The following is an 18,618-nucleotide window of genomic DNA, read 5'->3' as shown; positions in this document are numbered from 1 at the left end:
ATTGGTTAATTGCTATGGTTTTGTGCCCAGTCCGCTTGTTGAGGGATGCGGGGTCGTGCCTCGCAGCACATCATAAGCATTTGTTTTGCCGGTCTTTGGTATGTTTAAAGTTGGTTGTTTCCTTGGTTGTTGTTCTGTTTGTGGTGAGGTAGATGGGTCCCTTTTCCGTTTGTCGTATTTTCCCTTATTGTTTGGGTTGTCCTTTATGACGAGTTGATCTTGTAGTAAATAAGCAATGTTTCCTTTATTTCGTTCCTCTATTAACTTAGGTTGTAGTTCCTTTCTTTTTTCCATAACTTCTCTTGGGTAATCTTCCGACATGGACAATTTCTTCGACTTCTTTTTGTTCCTCATGATCTCTCCTTTTTTTCTGTTGCTAACAAGACCTAGGAGTATTGGCCTGGATTTTTCGCCTTTAGTGTCCTTTCCGATGCGGTGTATCTTGTTTACTTCGTAGTCTTCGACGTTTATTTCGTAGTCTTCTTTTAGTATTGTCTTGACATTTTGTAGCAACTGGCCCGTGGATTTTTCATCCTCTTGTAAACCATGGATAATAATATTGTTATTTCTTTTTTCCCTCTCTAGAATTTCCACCTTTCTTTCTAAGTTTTCCACCTTAAGTTTGAGTAGTTTGTTGTCTTCCGTGATAGGTTGTAACTTTGTGTCCATTTCGTCTAGTATTGTTTTTGTCTGGCTTTCTATCTCGATTTTAACTCTTTCGAAGAGGCGGTCTAGTTGTTCCTCCGACATTTTTAGGTATATTTATTTCGGGTTTTCGTGAGTTGAGGTTATTGTTAGTCTTTAATGACCGAATGACCGTGACGTTTGTCAAATTTGACGTTTTGATTTCTTGTGTTGTCAGAATTGAATCTGTCAACTTCTTAATTGTTTTTTGTTGTGGCAGTATCGGCTGAAGTTTTGATGATATTTGTAGGTTGGTAGTTTGCGTCCGCCCGTTCACATAACCTCCAATATGGCTTCGTACTGTTATTTTTCTATTTTCTCGTTCGGATAACTTTGTTTCCACCGAAATAGTTATTTTGATTGGTAAATTAGTTCGTTTGCTTCACGATTTGTATGTTTTTAGTTCGTTCGCGATCGATTTTTAGCACTTTTTGGATTTTTTTCACGGATCACTTCACAACACGTATTCACTCGTATGAGACCGGAAACGGAAAAAAAAAAAAAAAAAAAAAAAAAAAAAAAAAGGCAAGATATCAGTGAAAAAATGTAAAGAAAATGTTATTATAATACTTCTGTTCATACCTACTTATCTGTGTTTTATTTCTCCTTTTATAGCTTTTTCATAAACCTATAATAGTCGGGTAGCGATAACTTTTGAGGTTTCGATAATATTCATGTTGCTTATTTTTTGCATATGGTTTTCAGACTATTGATCAAATATAAAAATAATATTTTGGGTCGTCCTAGGTACTTGCTTAGCTCGAAATTTAGGTATTTCTATTTTTAAGCAGTGTTCAGTCAAAAAAATATTCGAGAAGAAATTATTTGTATCTATGTAAAAACAACGTGGTTGCCGATGTACATATGCATTTTGGGTCATTTTCATAGATGGGTTTAATTATATTTTAAAAATGTCTAATATTGGCCCTTAAACACCTAATAAAATATTAGAGTTGGTAAGTGAAGTCTTATACTATTCAGGACATTGTTATATATATATATTTTAAAAGTGTGTCACATTCATCCAATGCTTAGGTTAAAAAAAATTTTTTTTTAATAAAAACCCTGTCAAAGCCTCAAAAAATTTTCATGTTAAAAAGTTGACGTCTACATAATTATAATATGATATCAAGTCATCATTTTTAATTTGGGTCACTTTCATCCATGGGTTTTCAATATTTGGCAGAATAAAACGCAACGCAATAGAGTAGTATTTTAAATTTTCGCGCTGTGTGGCGCGCAACCGATAGCCAATCAGGTTGGCGCATGCCGCTGGTGCGACGCCGCGCTGTGACACGAGGCGTAGGTACCTACTTCTCGTGCGCAGTCATACATAATTTAAGATTGCCAGAACTGCCAGAAGTTCGGGCTTTGGCGGGATTCTCCTGATTTTTTTTTGCATGTCTTCCCAATTAAAACTTATACATTACTAACCTTAAGAACTGTATTACATTAGTAATGAAAACAGACCAATTATAAATCTCGAAAACACGTAAAGATATCTAAAATAAACGAATTAAACTAGCTAAACTATAGTTAAGTTTTATTGTGGTGCATTAGGGTAATACCGAATGACAAAAATGCTGTGGTAATTCCGAAAAGGGAATCTTGATATGATGGAAATAATGGTGATTTTTATGTGACTTTCGTAATTAGACGACTTTCGGAATTACCCTAATGCACTATTATTTTATTTTACATTTCCCTCGAATTTCCGGAACCCTTTGTTCCGATATTGAAGTGCCTAATTCGATCCGGCACTCCTATTCATATACCGTGATTAATATTATTGTAACTATTGATTTCAGTTTTTAGTTACACAATACAGGGTGTAATTTTTATGACGGTAAATATTTATGGATGCAATTAAATACAAAACCCAAAAACAGTAAAATAAATTGTAACTTGAATATTATTTCCCATATTTTCCTTAATTTTCATTTATAATGGACACGAAGCGCACGGCGGTATAATATATCTCTACACCTTATAAAACAAAAGTCGCGTGTGTCTGTGTGCGCGCGCGTGTGTGCAAACACGGGTGGTGAGACTGCGGTAGCCATTATTGTTATTATTCTCATTATATGGCATAAGAATCCTTTTCACAGACTTTCGACATTATCCCAATTGGTTAAGAATTTAACCCTACCTTAAAAAAAAATGGTAATCAAAATAGGTATGTAATTTTTTTACTCACATTTATCTATCCATACTAATATTATAAATGTGAAAGTATTTCTGTTTGTTTGTCCGTCTTTCACGGCAAAACGGAGCGACGAATTGACGTGATTTTTTAAAGTGGAGATAGTTGAAGGAATGGAGAGTGACATAGGCTACTTTTTGTCTCTTTTTAACGCGAGCGAAGCCGCGTGCAAAAGCTATTATAATATAAAGCTGCAACACGACTGACATTTTTCCAAAAATAGCCAGAAGGAGGTTCCGCCGGTGGCAGTGTTTAGTGTGGCCGTATAGAGGTTTGTCCTGCGACCCTATAGAAATCCGACCGTCGGTCTACCTGTTCCGGGTAAAAAAATATTGGACGGCCTGGCCAAACGGCGGGAGATAGCCGGGGGGTGTTCGACCAAATGTCATAGAGGATCTTGGGCTGTTTTTGACGCCGCCATTTTTTTCTAAGTGGCCGACTATTTTTGACGATTTTTCAAGTTTGTCGTAGAGCACTCAAATTTTGGTCGTAGAATCTCCAAGCAGCCTTGATTGGAATGAAATAAATTTTTTTTGGAAAAACCGGCCAAGAGCGTGTCGGGCCACGCTCAGTGTAGAGTTCCGTAGTTTTCCGTATTTTTCTCAAAAGCTACTGAACCTATCAAATTCAAAATAATTTTCATAGAAAGTCTTTATACAGTTCTACTTTTGTGATTTTTTAAATATTTTTTAAACATATTATGATTCATAAGTTAGAGGGGGGGGGACACACTTTTTTTTCCTTTAGGATCGATTATTTCCGAAAATATTAATATTACCAAAAAACGATATTATTAAACCGTTATTCAAATACCTATCCAACAATATATCACACGTTGGGGTTGGAATAAAAAGAAAACCAGTCCCCGCTTTACGTTTTATTTTACCACTTTGTCGGCGTGATTGATATATATATTGGTACCAAATTTCAACTTTCTAGTGCTAACGGTTACTGAGATTATCCGCGGACGGACAGACGGACAGACAGACATGGCAAAACTATAAGGGTTCCTAGTTGACTACGGAATCCTAAAACTGCTGCAAATGTGAGAAAACTGGCCACTTTTGTTTTATATGGCAACTTTTAAATCGTAAAAGTTAGCCGGGGGTGCTCGACCAAATTAATGTCATACAAGTCTCGGAGTAGAAAAAAGTTGTACTTAAAAATAATTCAAAATGGCTACTAATAATACTACTAATACCTTTTTTTTATTTCAAAATGGTCCTAGCGCGCTGAGATTTGGCATACGAGTGGATGGCCACCTCAAAATTAGTATTCAAAAAGAATATTTTTGAAAAATTCAAAATGGCGGCCTTTGAGGGCCAATTGAAATTTGTGTGGAGGTTTTTTTTTAGTCGCCATGGTTCCATAATAATACAAATAAGTTAAAAGTGCTTGAACAAATGTTGTACAGTCATCTGAGATCCATCGAATGACATTTAAAAATAAAACAAAATAGCCGACTTTTTTTTTATATTTCAAAATGGTCCGAGCGCGCTGAAATTCGGCACACAGGTGGACAGCCGCCTCAAGATTAGTATACAAAGTGGCGGTCTTTGAAGGCAAATTGAAACTTGTATGGAAGTTTTTTTTAATAACCATATCTCCGTAACGGTTGGAAAAAGTTCAAAAAAGCTTGAACTACACTATTTCAAAATGGCCGACTTTGATTTTTTTATCTTCGGTCCGAGCGCGGTAAAATTTGGCACGAGGTAAAACCGGAGGCCAAAAATAGGAATGAGAATTTTTTTTTGGGAAAGTCAAAAACGGTGGCGTAACGGTGTAACGTTAATCGATCATTCATTGGGGTTGTTTCTTTTTTAAATATAAGAAATACATGATTAAAAATTGTCTTATTTAAAAGTCCTTTTGTAATCTATGTATTATTTCTCAATGTTCAGATTTGAGGAGTTTGGTTCTGACCATCATCAGCAGCTCCACTGCACCAAATGTCACTGTTCTGGACGAGAGTGCACGCTGTTCTTATAAAAATACCAAAGTCACTATAAGCGTGCCGTTCAGATTTGAGGAGTTTGGTTCTGGCACAGACCAACCCCTATAGACATCTATTACAAGACGACTCGCGGTGGCCAGCCTTCCTAGTATTTGCACTGATATAAGCGCGGGCGCTCGCCGTGCCCGATCAGTATCGACCAAGTAACAGACCCGAAAGCAGCGCGTGTTTTTCGCACAAAAAAATTGGAAAAGGGTATTTTGATGCCTTAAAGATGTCCACCTGTAGTGTGAAATGGTGTGGAAAGGTAACAAGAAGCTCAAATTTAAAAACAGACGGCATTACATTCCACAAATAAGTCATATTTATAATTTATTCAGAGCCGGCATAGGTCAACTTACATTGGCCACTTACGCGTCAGTAGAGGGACAGTCATACTTCTGTCCCTTTTCATCTGGCGCGACTGCCCGCCGTCCTTGAAACGGCCAATCACAGCGCGCTTAACACATTCCCCGCCCGCTCCTCGCACCCCAAACACTGGTGACTCGTATCGCGAACCAAATATACAAGACTGCCACTCTATAGGAGGTTCTCTGTGGGTTCTGGCCATCATCAGCAGTTCCACTGCACCAAATGTCACTGTTCTGGACGAAAGTGCACGCTGTTCTTGTAAAAATACCAAAGTCACTATAAGCGTGCCGTTCAGATTTGAGGAGTTTGGTTCTGGCCATCATCAGCAGTTCCACTGCACCAAATGTCACTGTTCTGGACGAAAGTGCACGCTGTTCTTGTAAAAATACCAAAGTCACTATAAACGTGCCGTTCAGATTTGAGGAGTCCGGTTCTGACCATCATCAGCAGTTCCACTGCACCAAATGTCACTGTTCTGGATGTAAGTGCATGCTGTTCTTAGAAAAATACCAAAGTCACTATAAGCGTGCCGTTCAGATTTGAAGAGTTCCGTTCTGGCCATCATCAGCAGTTCCACTGCACCAAATGTCACTGTTCCGTACGTAAATGCATGCTGTTCCTTTAAAAACACAAAAATCACCATATGTACACCTTTCAGATTTGAGGAGTTCCCTCGATTTCTCCAGGATCGCATCATCAGAACTGGGTTCTGAGAAAAGTGGGACCAATCTGTATGCATATTCATTCAATAAAAAAAATTTTTTTTCAAAATCGGTCCAGTAACGACGGAGATATCGAGGAACAAACATAAAATAAAAAACATACAGACGACTTGAGAACCGTCCTTCTTGAAAGATTTGAGGCGACGGTTAAAAACACTACGTGACGTCACGCGAGGCAAGTCCATTGGGCGTTTTTTTTTTACTATGATGCAGTTTTACTTAGTGTTTTGTATTCGGTAACAGTTATATGACTTCACCTCCTTAAATATTGCCGGTTATAAAAAGTACATCCTGTATTTTGCTTTATAATCCTGTATTTTATACAGATAAATTCCTCACCGTTTTATGATATAATATTTTGAAGTACATGTGGGCATAGACGTACCTACGTCGATGCCCACATGTACTTCAATATAAAATATAAATAATCGGCGGTGCGTGTGTTAGCTCATTGAATTATATATTATTTTATATTGGGTTGGCACAAAAGTAATGACACACTCTACAAAACTCTATACATTTCCTTTCTTAAGTTAATTGTTTTCGATAATATTCTAGTATGTTGTAGAACATTCTAGGTACTTCTAATGTGAGGGTATATAAAGCCGCCCTCGTGATTGGTTTAGTTAGATTGAAATAAAATGGACGAGCGACAAGTTCAAACACTTATACGAGTACTTGTTAGGCCACAGTGCGCGGGCTGCGGCTGACAATATCAACACTGCATTGGGCGCTGGAAGTACAAGCCATGCCACGGTGTCCAGATGGTTTGACCGTTTTAAATCAGGAGACAGGAGCCTTGAAAGTCAGTCACGCTCAGGGCGACCACCTGCATTCAATGATGACGATTTACGCCGCGAACTACAGTCGAATCCTGATGCTACTACTCGTGAATTAGCGGAAGCACTTAACTGCAGTCACCACGCTGTGGAATACCATCTGCATGAGCTTGGGTATCGAAAAGTTTTGGCTCGATGGGTACCACACATCCTTACCGACGCCAGTCGTGCAGTCCGTGTCGCCATCTGTCAATCACTTTTGCTGCGACCCCGACGTAAAGAGTTTTTGACTGATCTGGTTACGGGAGATGAATTATGGATTTATTATGAGAACGATACACGTCGTGCTTTTTGGCTGCCTCGAGAAGAAACGCCACCAACTCAACCGGTGCTGAGTCAAAAGAACCGCTTAAAAGTTTTGCTTTGTTGTTTCTGGGACCCGCAAGGCATGCTGTTTCATGAACTATTACACAATGAAACTGTAAACGCTAACAAATATTCAACACAGCTAACCGAACTATCTTCTGCTATCAAGAAAAAACGACGAAGACGAGCCACTGTAATTTTACTACATGATAACGCTCGACCTCATGTCGCATCTACCGTTCGCCAACAGCTGCAGAACTTGGGCTGGGAGACGATACCCCACCCACCTTATTCTCCAGACCTCGCACCATCAGACTTTCATTTGTTTAGAGCCCTGAAACGACATTTGCGGGGTAAACAATTCAATGATTTCCATGATGTACAGGTGGAGTTGAACAACTTTTTCGAGGCACAGCCATCAGAGTTCTGGGCGAAAGGCATCCAAACTTTGCCGGATCGTTGGCAAGAAGTCATAGATGCTAATGGTGATTACATCATCGACTAAGCTTTTTGTATTGTAATAATAATAAAAAATATAAAACGTAAACCAAGTGTCTCATTACTTTTGTGCCAACCCAATATATGTGGATTCATATTGAAAGATAAGCGCTCTTCAATCTGCATAGTGAGTGACACGCTTAATATAAGTATAATTTTAAAGTAAGAAGATAAATCGACTAATTATTTGGCAGTAGTAGTAGTAGATTCCACGTTGCATACTAAATTTATTATTTAGAAATGAAATTATTTTATTGATGCATGTGGAAAATAGGTATATTTAATTAAAATTGCTACTCTAGTGGTCTTATCAAATACAACCTTTTCAGGCTTAGCATTAAATAGCGTGATTCGGGCGCACAGTTGAAATAAATTTGCGTTTTGTACGCAACGTGCGGTTTGTCGAATATCGAGAGAGGTCATTGCCCTTCCCTGCTCCCGCGCCACGGCCGCGCGGACGCGCCCGCTTGACTTGATCGAACGCAAATATTAATACCGTATTATTTTTCGAAGCATTCTATTAAACTGACCCAAATTCATGTATCTTATTTACCCTGTCTTTTTAGTTATTAAGATGTGAACTCTAGTAACTTTAATATTTTTTTGTAATGGTAAGAACCTATTTTAGCTAAATTATCGCAAATTTTATAAAGCATTGGAGTAGAAAAACACAATTTCAGTTTATTGATATATTTAAAGGAGGTAATGCGGCTTTACTAATTTTTTTTAACATGAATATTTTTTTGCGTCTGTTTCGCTAGGTATGACAAATTGTCATATAGCATTCGAGGAAATTAACACAAACTACGTATACACGCTAAAAATGTCATACTAAATGCATTACAGTTACATTTTTTCTCTCGAATATTTTTTTGACCACATTAGGTGAAATTAAAAATTATAACCACAAATTACCAAATTACTGAAAAAGCACCCTAGGAATGTGACCCAAAACGAAATATTAAATTTTATATGTTAGCAAAGTATTTATAAACGAAAACAAAATCAACTTTAATATTTTTTTAACTTAGGACCCAAAATATAGCCAGCGCCGCAGGACTATAATGCAAAAACTTTGCAGTAGTCAACTTAAATTATTTACATTTAACATGTTCAGTGCTGGCGTCGCAAAGTTTGAGACCAAAATAATCCTCCTCCTATGTCGGTGACACAGCGAAGTTGACTTATGCCAGTGGCATAGGAATGAGAATTTATTTATTTCTACCAGCATAAATAGTGTAGGCTTTTAGTAAAACAGTGGGATGAACGTGAATTCATACTATTCGTAAACACTCCGGACAGAGAGATGCAATCTTGAGTTTGACTAGTGCAAAGGCAAAGTTGACAATCAAGCATGTATTTCAGCTAATTAAATACATAAAGCTAACCCAACATGAAAGCAATACAGAATTTTTATCCTAAATAGTAATGCAAACATAGTATCTGCTTGAAATTCACTTTACTTATACCTAAATTTTTCATGTCGGTCAGGGATAAATTCTTGACACCAAAATGTTCTAACCATTTTAAAGTATTATTACCTACTACTAAAAGTCCTCAAATTGTATTTCATAATTTGTGTTGCTTTGATATAAATGATGCAGCTGAACATTTCTAAAATAAATCAGAGTCTAAGATTTCATAGGCACTTATAGTTCTGTACTTATTTTTCAGCATACTGTTGAGGGTGGGCTTGTGAATATTGTGGCATGTCAGAGCGTTATCAGACTTTTCAGTAGCAGTATAATTATACACGGTGTTTCCGGTATCACTCAAAACCTCAGACACCCCAACTGATTTTTATTTTTTTAAACTCATCTAGAGTATTCATCTTTTAATCTGATCGTTACTTTTTTTTTATTGAATTTTTAATTTTCTGGACAGCTCTACTTGACTTTTAGCTCTACACTCAATAAAATAATTGCTAACTACCATCATAAACCATAAGACTATTTATTTGTGTACGTTACTGCAACGACATAAGGTTTACCAATAGACAGCTAAGATGTCACTGTAAAACACTTTAAAGCTTTGTCACAGTAAACTTCAAGTTGGACAGGTAATCGCAGTAAGCAAATAAACTCAATATTCAAAATGACAAGGTTGTAATGAGGTACGAGTTCAATTTGTTATGACTTATGATAAACATTAAGATTAAACTGACAAACAACGTCAAATTAGTAGCGGAAAAAATAATCGTCCAAGTAACCGGCCAGTATTAATACCCCTAAATACTGAAAAAAGGTAAACAACCTCTAGCAATGCGATATACACAATGTTGTATTACGAGTACAATAGAATGGGCACGTAAAAAATAACTAATAATACTAATTTAAATAAAAATATTACCCCCATCAAGATATAGCTCAATCGATTCTACTCTCGATTCTGAACAAACTGTTTTCAGGTTTTTAGTGTTAAGTGAAACACGGTGTATAGGCAAAATAATTTCTAGTTGTGTCATGCTAATTTGGAAACTTTACTTACTATTCTGGAAAGAAGAAATATACCTCTGTGAAATTAAAACAACAGTAAATAATTCCATGGGTAATTTATCTACACCTCAAAAAAAGGATATTATAACTTGAATAAGCAGATAGTTATAATAAGAGTATAGTGGGAAACAATGACTATACAGGAAGGTAGATAAAATCCTGTATTGTTCATGAATACAGTACTAATTATCATAAACTGTGACACTAGATATAAGTTAGAAAAAAAGAAATATTATAGGTAGGACTTTATTTTTACACAGATTGACTGAGTTCCATGATAGCTTAATAATGCTTGTGTTGTGGGTTACTCAGACAGTAATATAATTATGTAAACACTTGATTACATAGAAAACTTACATACTCTGGAAAAAATGTGTCTGCCGGCCACATTTAAACTATCGGTGCTGTTCTCTAACATGTGAATAAATGGATTGATCCCAATAGATGCCAGCCTCAAACATATTGCAGTGAAAATGTGGTCTTTAGAATAAGCATTCAATTTCCAATTTTATAACCACAATTTTTAATGGGTTGGGGTCTATTAGTGGAGACTGTATAGTCATTTGGCACATAAAGTAACAAAAATATATTTTATTGACAAAATTGAAATTCTGATGATAATAATTTGTAAAACTTTATTTTCTACAAGTTTCTTCCAGACTTCCAGTTAATTTCATAGTATAATTTGTTGATTTCTAGAACAGATTCACTTGTAGAACTGTCATCTTGTAGTCCACATCAAATGGTGTAAATCAACTCTGAAAAGAAAGCAACATGTAACTTATTATTATATTTAATACTTAATAATCCTTATCAAACACAACAAAATTTAAGTAAAAGTACATAAATAAACTTAAATGTCTGCTACTACAAACAGTTTTGTCATTAATCTTATTGGAAATTTTGCCATAGGCTGTGTGCTGTGTATGACATTGAACTTACCTAGTACTGCACCAAAAGTATGCTAATTTGTTTCATAGCTAGTTCACGGAATAAAGGCTATGCATTTGGGTAAGAGGTCTGTAATAAGCTACCTATAATGATTATAATACTCATGAGAAAACTTGCCTGGTAATTGGTTCCTTCATTCCTTGTTACAAAGGCTTTTAGGTTGGAAATAGCCACTTGAAAGTCGTAGAGATGCGTCCTTTTCATGCGTCATGAATATACATTAAAGATAACCACGAACACAAGTGTACATAAGTGGTGTAAATTGTTAAATATTTCGATAAGAGCTGCAAAGAAAGTTTAGTTTGCGCCTAAGTTTTTTTTTAAATAAAGATTTTGACATTTATATGATTGGGTTGCTATATGAAAAATCAATTCTACCATAAAATGTTGGTAGGATTTCATTCACGACCTGGCATCACAGTTAGCGGTTACGTTCAGTAATTTTTGGGTTGGTGCAACGCAATTCATTAACAAATCGTTAAGTCCCCCACGTAATCGGTAAAATTTTACGAACAGAGCCTACATTTACAGGTGGTTTGGTGCAACTGGCCCTTAGAGTGCGATCATCGACCTACGGACACTCGTGTCGTGTCGGTTAGTTTGCACGCTGCTGACGCTGTAAAAAGTGCTGCACGTGCCGCCGCCCCGCGCGCGCCCCTCCCTCCGCGCGCGCGGCCGACTCCTATTTCGTCGAAATCACGGTGTCAGCGTGCATACGCTGACGTCACCGCCGGCCAGTCTACTGCAACTAGCCGGGTCAATGCACCAACTACAAAGGGATGTGAAGTACGGGCACCTGCCAAGGAAAATACTTCCCGCACCAATGTGGATGAAGAGGGCTTCACATTGGTGGAAAAGAAGAGCAAGGCGCGCAGAGCGGCTCGCAAGACTATGTGTGGCTCTGCGGAACCGGTGAATTCTGGTCTACGGATTGCCACACCGAGTAGGGCGCTCTACGTGTCTCGCCTGCATTACTCCGCCGTGGCTGACGAGGTGGTGGACTACGTTCGTCGGAAGACTGGCTACACGCTGAGGGTGCAACAGCTGCAGTCGCGTCACTACGTGCACTTCAGCTCGTTCGTTGTGCGCGTGCCGCGGCCGCTGCAGGACACCATCGCGAGCGCAGACTTCTGGCCGAAAGGTGTGGTTTTTCGGCGGTTCCGGGGCAACCTGCCAAATCCCACACCGGGGCAAACGACGCAACGGAGCCACGCTGTGACGTCATCGCCCAAATCAATTGTTTAATTTTATTTTTAATTTTGTTCTATTTATTTTCTCTCTTTTTTGTTAAAATCTAAGTTTCGTGACGCATTGGTTTTACTGTAATGTCATGTAAACATGTTTTTACTAATAAATAAATAAATAAATAAAATAAATAAATAAATATCAAATTGTCACAGAAGAAAAACATAATAAAAATCTCAATGTCATTAAGTAAATACCCATGTACTTTACACAACATAATAGTTATTTGTTATACAAGGGGGCAAAGTTGTATTTTAACGTCGAGTGTGGAATTGAAAAACGAGCAAGTGAAAGGATGCTATAGTTGAACCACGAGCGAAGCGAGTGGTTCGAGAATAGAATCCTGAACTTGCGAGTTTTTTAACACACGAGAAGTAAAATACATTTGCACCCGAGTGTAACACAAAACTTTTTTTGCTGCTTCCAGTAGTTCCACAGGTGGTATATCATCTTTATTACTAGATTCACCTACTTTTGTCAATTTTAAAGCAGTTAATTTGACTTTATTCAAGGTCAAATTACTTTACCCACTAATGGATAAAATGCGTTTTTACCCGCTGGTATTAAAGGACAAAACACGTGTTTCCGAGCTAGTGAGGGGAAAAGTATTTGATGTGCTAGGATCTGATGTGAGTAGGATTTTAAGTAGTGTCTGGGATAACAACTGCAGTGTCGAAGACAGGAAGTGCGGAGAACACACGGAATTTAATAGACGAATTCCGGCAAGATCGGCGGCGGAAGGCAAGATATAAAAATGTTCGGCATCAAGATTCTTAAAAGAGGGACTGCTGTAAGATCGTCCAAGTAGTTATCGTATATGAAAATGTTTTAACAGCTCCATATACTAGTATGTATCTAAACATGTATGGTAATTTGGAACAATATGTAAATAGGCTAGTTTCCTATACTTAAAATAAAATATTTTATGCAGTACACGAAATAAAGCACCACATAAACATAATTTCTATTTAATAAGTCGAAGAGAAAGATATAAAGTAAATGAATTGACCGTGACGTCACTCTTCAGTATTTCACAGTAATTCCATATTAGCAAGTTTGACAGTTCATAAAAAGAAGCTGATTTGACTACTAGGAAACTAGCCTATTCAGCACATTCTTAACTAATCAAGTAATCATTTTTCTCCAACAGAGCTGATCGTCTCCGAAGGCTCCCACGTCCGCTGGCTCAAGGTCCTCGGCGTGGACTTCCTCCGCCCCCTCGAGAAGCAGCCGTCTCTCTTACCCGCCGATGAACTGCGGGCACTCTTCCCCAATCTTCCTGGTGTTAGAGAGAGACACATGAAGTTGTACACGGATCTCCGGGCGCTGAGAAATGATTTGAGCAACCATATTGTGCCAATTAGGGCGGTTGCTGATGCTATGTTGGGAACGGTAAGTTCACTTGAATGTAATAATTACTACAGGGTATGTAACAGGGACATTTAGGGTAGGGTGTGTCGAAAAATACACCATTTCTTTCTGATTTAGCTTAAAAATAGCGATAACAATAAATAATCCTGCGGTCAAAGACGCAATAATAATTACTATTGGGTATCTAGCAGGGTTATCTAGGGTGATCTGTGTCTAAAAATACCCTGTTTCGTTATGCTTTTGCTAACAATCTCGATGACCATAAATAATCCTGGTCACGGCATCAAATTGTAACTCTCTACCTTTTGACACATAAGAATTTAGCCATCGGCATATGGTGCGTGGCATAAATTTTCGTGTACATATTTTTAAAGTAAAGGAAAAATGATAACTTACACCTATTCTTTAATTTTAAAAATATGAAGTATAGCTTGGAGACGTTTCTGATAAAAAAAAAAATTCGTGTATTTTACTAAATACTTAGATGTTTATTATGCCAAATATATTATTTTGTATTTCAAACTGAAAACACTAAGATGACTATCAATTACTATGTTATTTTTTACAGTTGGGTGACTCAGGCTACGCGTCGTGCCTGTCTCGCTTCTGCCGCGGGCAACGCTTGGCTTTGGAAACTCTCCGCGAGCGGCGCCGCAAGAACAAGGAGCTGCATCACTTCCTGTCGGCGCGGGAGCAGCTGCCGCGGTGCGGGCGGCTGCAGCTGCGGGACCTGCTCGCTTGTGTTTGGCAGAGGTAATATGCACAAAGAAAGAAAGAATTTACTATTAGAAATTTATAAAAAAAACTGTATTTGTGAGTGTGCACGGGAAAACGTCCCACTTTGTCGATTACTATAAAGCCGCTTTGTCAGATTATTCATATAAAGATACGAGTAAATCTCGCCTTAATGGTAACCTACAAAGTGGGACGTTTTACTAAACACATTCACATTTAAAGAGTTCAGTGGTAGATATAAGTTTGGGATAGTATTTTGTGGACCTAGTGCGAAGCGATTCGATTTGCAAAAGCGTTTTAAATGTGAAAACAAAAGTAACATCAGAAGCCAGGAAAATGAGAATTTCCGGCCAAGCGGGTGTGTACATTTCATATTAAAAATGGGCAGCAGTATAGGCATGTATGTGAGCAAATTTGCTAATTTAGTGCAGTTTGTTATTGAATAATTTCTCCAAATCTATACTTTCCAAAACTACTGGGCATTATAAACTTATTTTAAACATTCAACTTTCTACTGGTCATTGATAATATTAGTCAATCATTCGTTTTTGTAAGAAACCTAGAATAGATCTTGAGGCTTCAATACCGCAATGGTCTCTTAAAGTAAAGCTTATGTATTTTATTCCAGATTGACGAAATACCAGCTCCTCCTGCAAGGCATCGTGGATACTGTGTCGGAATCTGATGCGGACAGCGATGAAGACATCGCCCAGCTGAAGAAAGCGCACGACACCGCCAAAGATGTACTGCAAAGTGTTGATACTGCTATCAGAACCGCTGAGAATGACCACAGGTTTGTTATTATTGTTTTATATACAACTAGCTTTTGCAAGAGACAAAAAGTAGCCTATGTCGCTTTCCATCCCATCAAGTAGCCTATGTCGCTTTCCATCAAGTATCTCCATTTAAAATATCACGACAATTCGTCGCTCCGTTTCACCGTGAAAGATGGACAAACAAACAGACACACACACTTTCCCATTTATAATATTAGTATGGGTATCATAAGGCTAGACACAGTGTTAGTGATGAAGACATCGCCCAGCTGAAGAAAGCTCACGACACCGCCAAAGATGTACTACAAAGTGTTGATACTGCTATCAGAACCGCTGAGAATGACCATAGGTATATAATTTGTACATTTTATTACTTTGAAGCACCACCAAAAACATATTTTATTTGATAACATCTCTATTATTGTATATCATGGCGACCCTGCCGAAGATGAATTAAAAGTATCAGAAGAACCTCTGAAAATGACCATAGGTATACCCATACTTTAAATATATCCAAAACATCGAAAGGAATAGGGCCTGTCAAAGAAAATACAGTACGTAAATACCGGTACAGTCTGACCAAAAAGAGTAGAATTTAAATTGTGGCAACATTTCAAATCAATATGTGTTAGAAACTGGACGACACTACGATGTTGCCTCTTTTTGTTTTTGTGTTTTTGCGGTGACGGCTGGTCTGGCCTAGCGCGTACTGACCCTGCCTGCTACGGCGCGGTCCCGGGTTCGAATCCCAGTAACAGCATTTATTTGTGTGATGAGCACAGATATTTGTTTTGTCATGGATGTTTTCTATGTATACATGTATTTGTATATTAAATATATCGTTGTCTGAGTACCTATAACACAAGCCTTCTTGAGCTTATCATGGGACTCAGTCAATCTGTGTTAGAATGTCCTGTAATATTTATTTATTTTATTTTTTTATTTGTTTTCTACTCTTTTTGGTCAGACTGTACTTCTATAGTGCAATTGTGATAACTTTGTTATGATGAATTAGGTTTGTTAGATATTTAGCTAAATAATAAATTATAAATCCCCATGTTCAGGCAACTACACGCATTGGACACATAAACAAATAATGCAGTACTTGCCTTGCTATCCGATTGTTCCTTGCAACCTTGGTTCTAGACGCCGCCGGTTCCAGAACCTCAAGTCCGAGGCCCCACTCCTTAAGTACACTGAAGTCCAAGTTCCACTTGCTTCCTTCACTTAATTAAATAACATAAAGCGACACACAACTGTTGTTTAGCACATTTACATAATTATTAATTCCTATTTTTATGTGAGAAGCGAACGAGAAAACGTGCCGGCAGCCATTTGTTTTTAGACGCGACTAGTTTCCGTATCTTGCCGCGGAGACAAACAACCGGTCTGTGGCGTGACGGTCGCGCGGTCGGACGTACGGCGTTTTCCCGCGTCATTTGAAATATGTGGCCAATGATCGTGTTTTATTATGCCTGAACAAGGTTTAGGGTTTAGAGCAATCGCGATAAAGTCCAAGATATGACTCCTATTATTTAGTTAAACTAAAGGGGGTTATTTATTACTGAAGTTATAAATTGTTCACAAAATTTTCTTGCCTGCAGGCTGCGAACAATCCAGAACAAGCTAGAAATCCGTGCCGGCAGTGGTAATGAGTGGGAGGAGCTGCGCAGACTGGATCTCACGCAGAGACAACTTCGCATGGAAGGAGATCTAGCCATCAGACATGACGGCAACAAGAAGATCAGCGTGCTGGTGAGTTTTATAACATCATCATTATCAGGGGCTTCTAACATCTATAAATTATTTATGGGTTAAGCAGCGTTCTGGATTGTGACACTTGCGCGCAATGCGAGAGCGGCAGCCGCCACCGCAAAGCTGGCAGGAGAATGTCGTGGCCGTGTTTAGTGACAGAAATTTGTTAGCGCAGTGGTGTATTAGGGCATTTTCAGAATTTGGGTCCCCCAATTAGCGAATATGATTTTTATATAGGCTACTTGTCTCCTAGTCAAATCAGCTTCTTTTTAAGAACTGTCAAAACGAATTTGAACGACTTGCTAATATGAACGTTATATGAAATTGCCCGTGTGGTGACGGGTTAAGAATTTCACCACCCTCTTTCTTCCCGTGGGTGTCGTAGAAGGCGACTGTGGGATATGGGTTAAATTGTGGCGTAAGCGAGAGGTTGGCAACCTGTCACTGCAATGTCACAGTTTCGTTTTCTTTCAACCCCTTATTTGCCAGGAGTGGTACTGAAGCCTGAGTGGTTTCATGTGCTCTGCCTACCCCTTCATGGGACACAGGCGTGATTGTATGTATGTATGTATGTATGAAAATTAATTGAGTGACGTCACGGTCAACTCAGTTACTTTAAATATTTCTACCTGACTTATTAAATAGAAATTGGATTTAAAAATAACTTCTGTCCATGTTTTTCTTATAATTATCTGATGCTTTATTTCGTGCATGGTATAAAATATTTTATTTTAACTACAGTCAAGTTCCCTATAGTTGATAATAGGGTAATATCAGGGATAAAATAGAACATAACTGAATAATTTATAATGTTTGCAGGCTTTAATGCTGACGGATGTACTCGTACTACTACAGCGCGAGGGAGACAAGTTCGTGCTCCGTCCCATTCCCGCGCCCAACCAGCAGGGGGCGCTGTCGCCGCTCGTCAAATGGTTAGTACACTAACATTTTACATTACCGCCTTTTATGGTTTATGGTTAGTCAATGGCCGGGTCCACACAGAGCGAGGCACGTCACGCGACGAACGTGCTATGTAGACGCGTGGGCAAGTGATGCTCGGCTAAGGAGGCGACAAGTTCGTGCTTCGGCGTGTTCCCGCGCCCAGCCAGCAGGGGGCGCTGCCGCCGCTCGTCAAGTGGTCAGTACACACTATACTCAATATGTAACTTGTAGCTTTGTTGTTCGCTGTCAGTATCTCCCTAATTTGACTGAAAATACATATTCGATAATAGCTTGTAGGGGGTAGAACATAGCGAATGTTATTCCGCTTTGTGTGGTAGGGCACAGCGCAGCGGATATCATCTCGCTCGAATCTAGAGCAGAGCCCAACTGGGGTAGTACCTCCGCCTCACAGAAGAACGCAGCCAAATGGCACTAGACCCTACTCATAGTGTTGTGTTCCTGCCGGAGAGTAAGGCTGCCAGAGCTCAAAGAGGGTGCGGTGTGCTGATGACGGGAGTACTTACGGAACTGACTTATTCCGTCTATTGTCCTTTGAGTCGTCGGCAACCTGAACCCTCCTTGGAACTTGTACACTCCTTTTTACTGTGTATTTAACACTTAAATGGAATGTACAAGTTTCTAATGGGGTGGCAACGCGCATGTGCACTCTTTGAGTTGCAGGCGTCCATAGGTTACGGTGACCGCTTTCCATCAGGCGGACCGTATGCTTG

At 38.6% G+C, this 18,618-nt stretch overlaps 1 protein-coding gene across 1 annotated transcript in view; it reads left to right on the top strand.

The window, feature by feature from the left end:
• The window catches only part of LOC125236896 (A-kinase anchor protein 13-like), a 279,055-nt gene that overhangs the window by 240,911 nt on the left and 19,526 nt on the right, over nt 1-18,618 (top strand). Inside the window, exons 10-14 of the mRNA XM_048143813.1 lie at nt 13,459-13,700; nt 14,248-14,432; nt 15,043-15,207; nt 16,795-16,945; nt 17,765-17,877. Coding sequence (XP_047999770.1) covers nt 13,459-13,700; nt 14,248-14,432; nt 15,043-15,207; nt 16,795-16,945; nt 17,765-17,877 — 856 coding nt within the window. The remainder of the gene's footprint in view (nt 1-13,458; nt 13,701-14,247; nt 14,433-15,042; nt 15,208-16,794; nt 16,946-17,764; nt 17,878-18,618) is intronic.

This window comes from Leguminivora glycinivorella, chromosome 20 (genome assembly GCF_023078275.1).
Source record: "Leguminivora glycinivorella isolate SPB_JAAS2020 chromosome 20, LegGlyc_1.1, whole genome shotgun sequence".
Taxonomy (NCBI): domain Eukaryota; kingdom Metazoa; phylum Arthropoda; class Insecta; order Lepidoptera; family Tortricidae; genus Leguminivora; species Leguminivora glycinivorella.
Note: the sequence above shows the minus strand (reverse complement) of the source record. Positions and strands in the feature narration are given on the sequence as shown.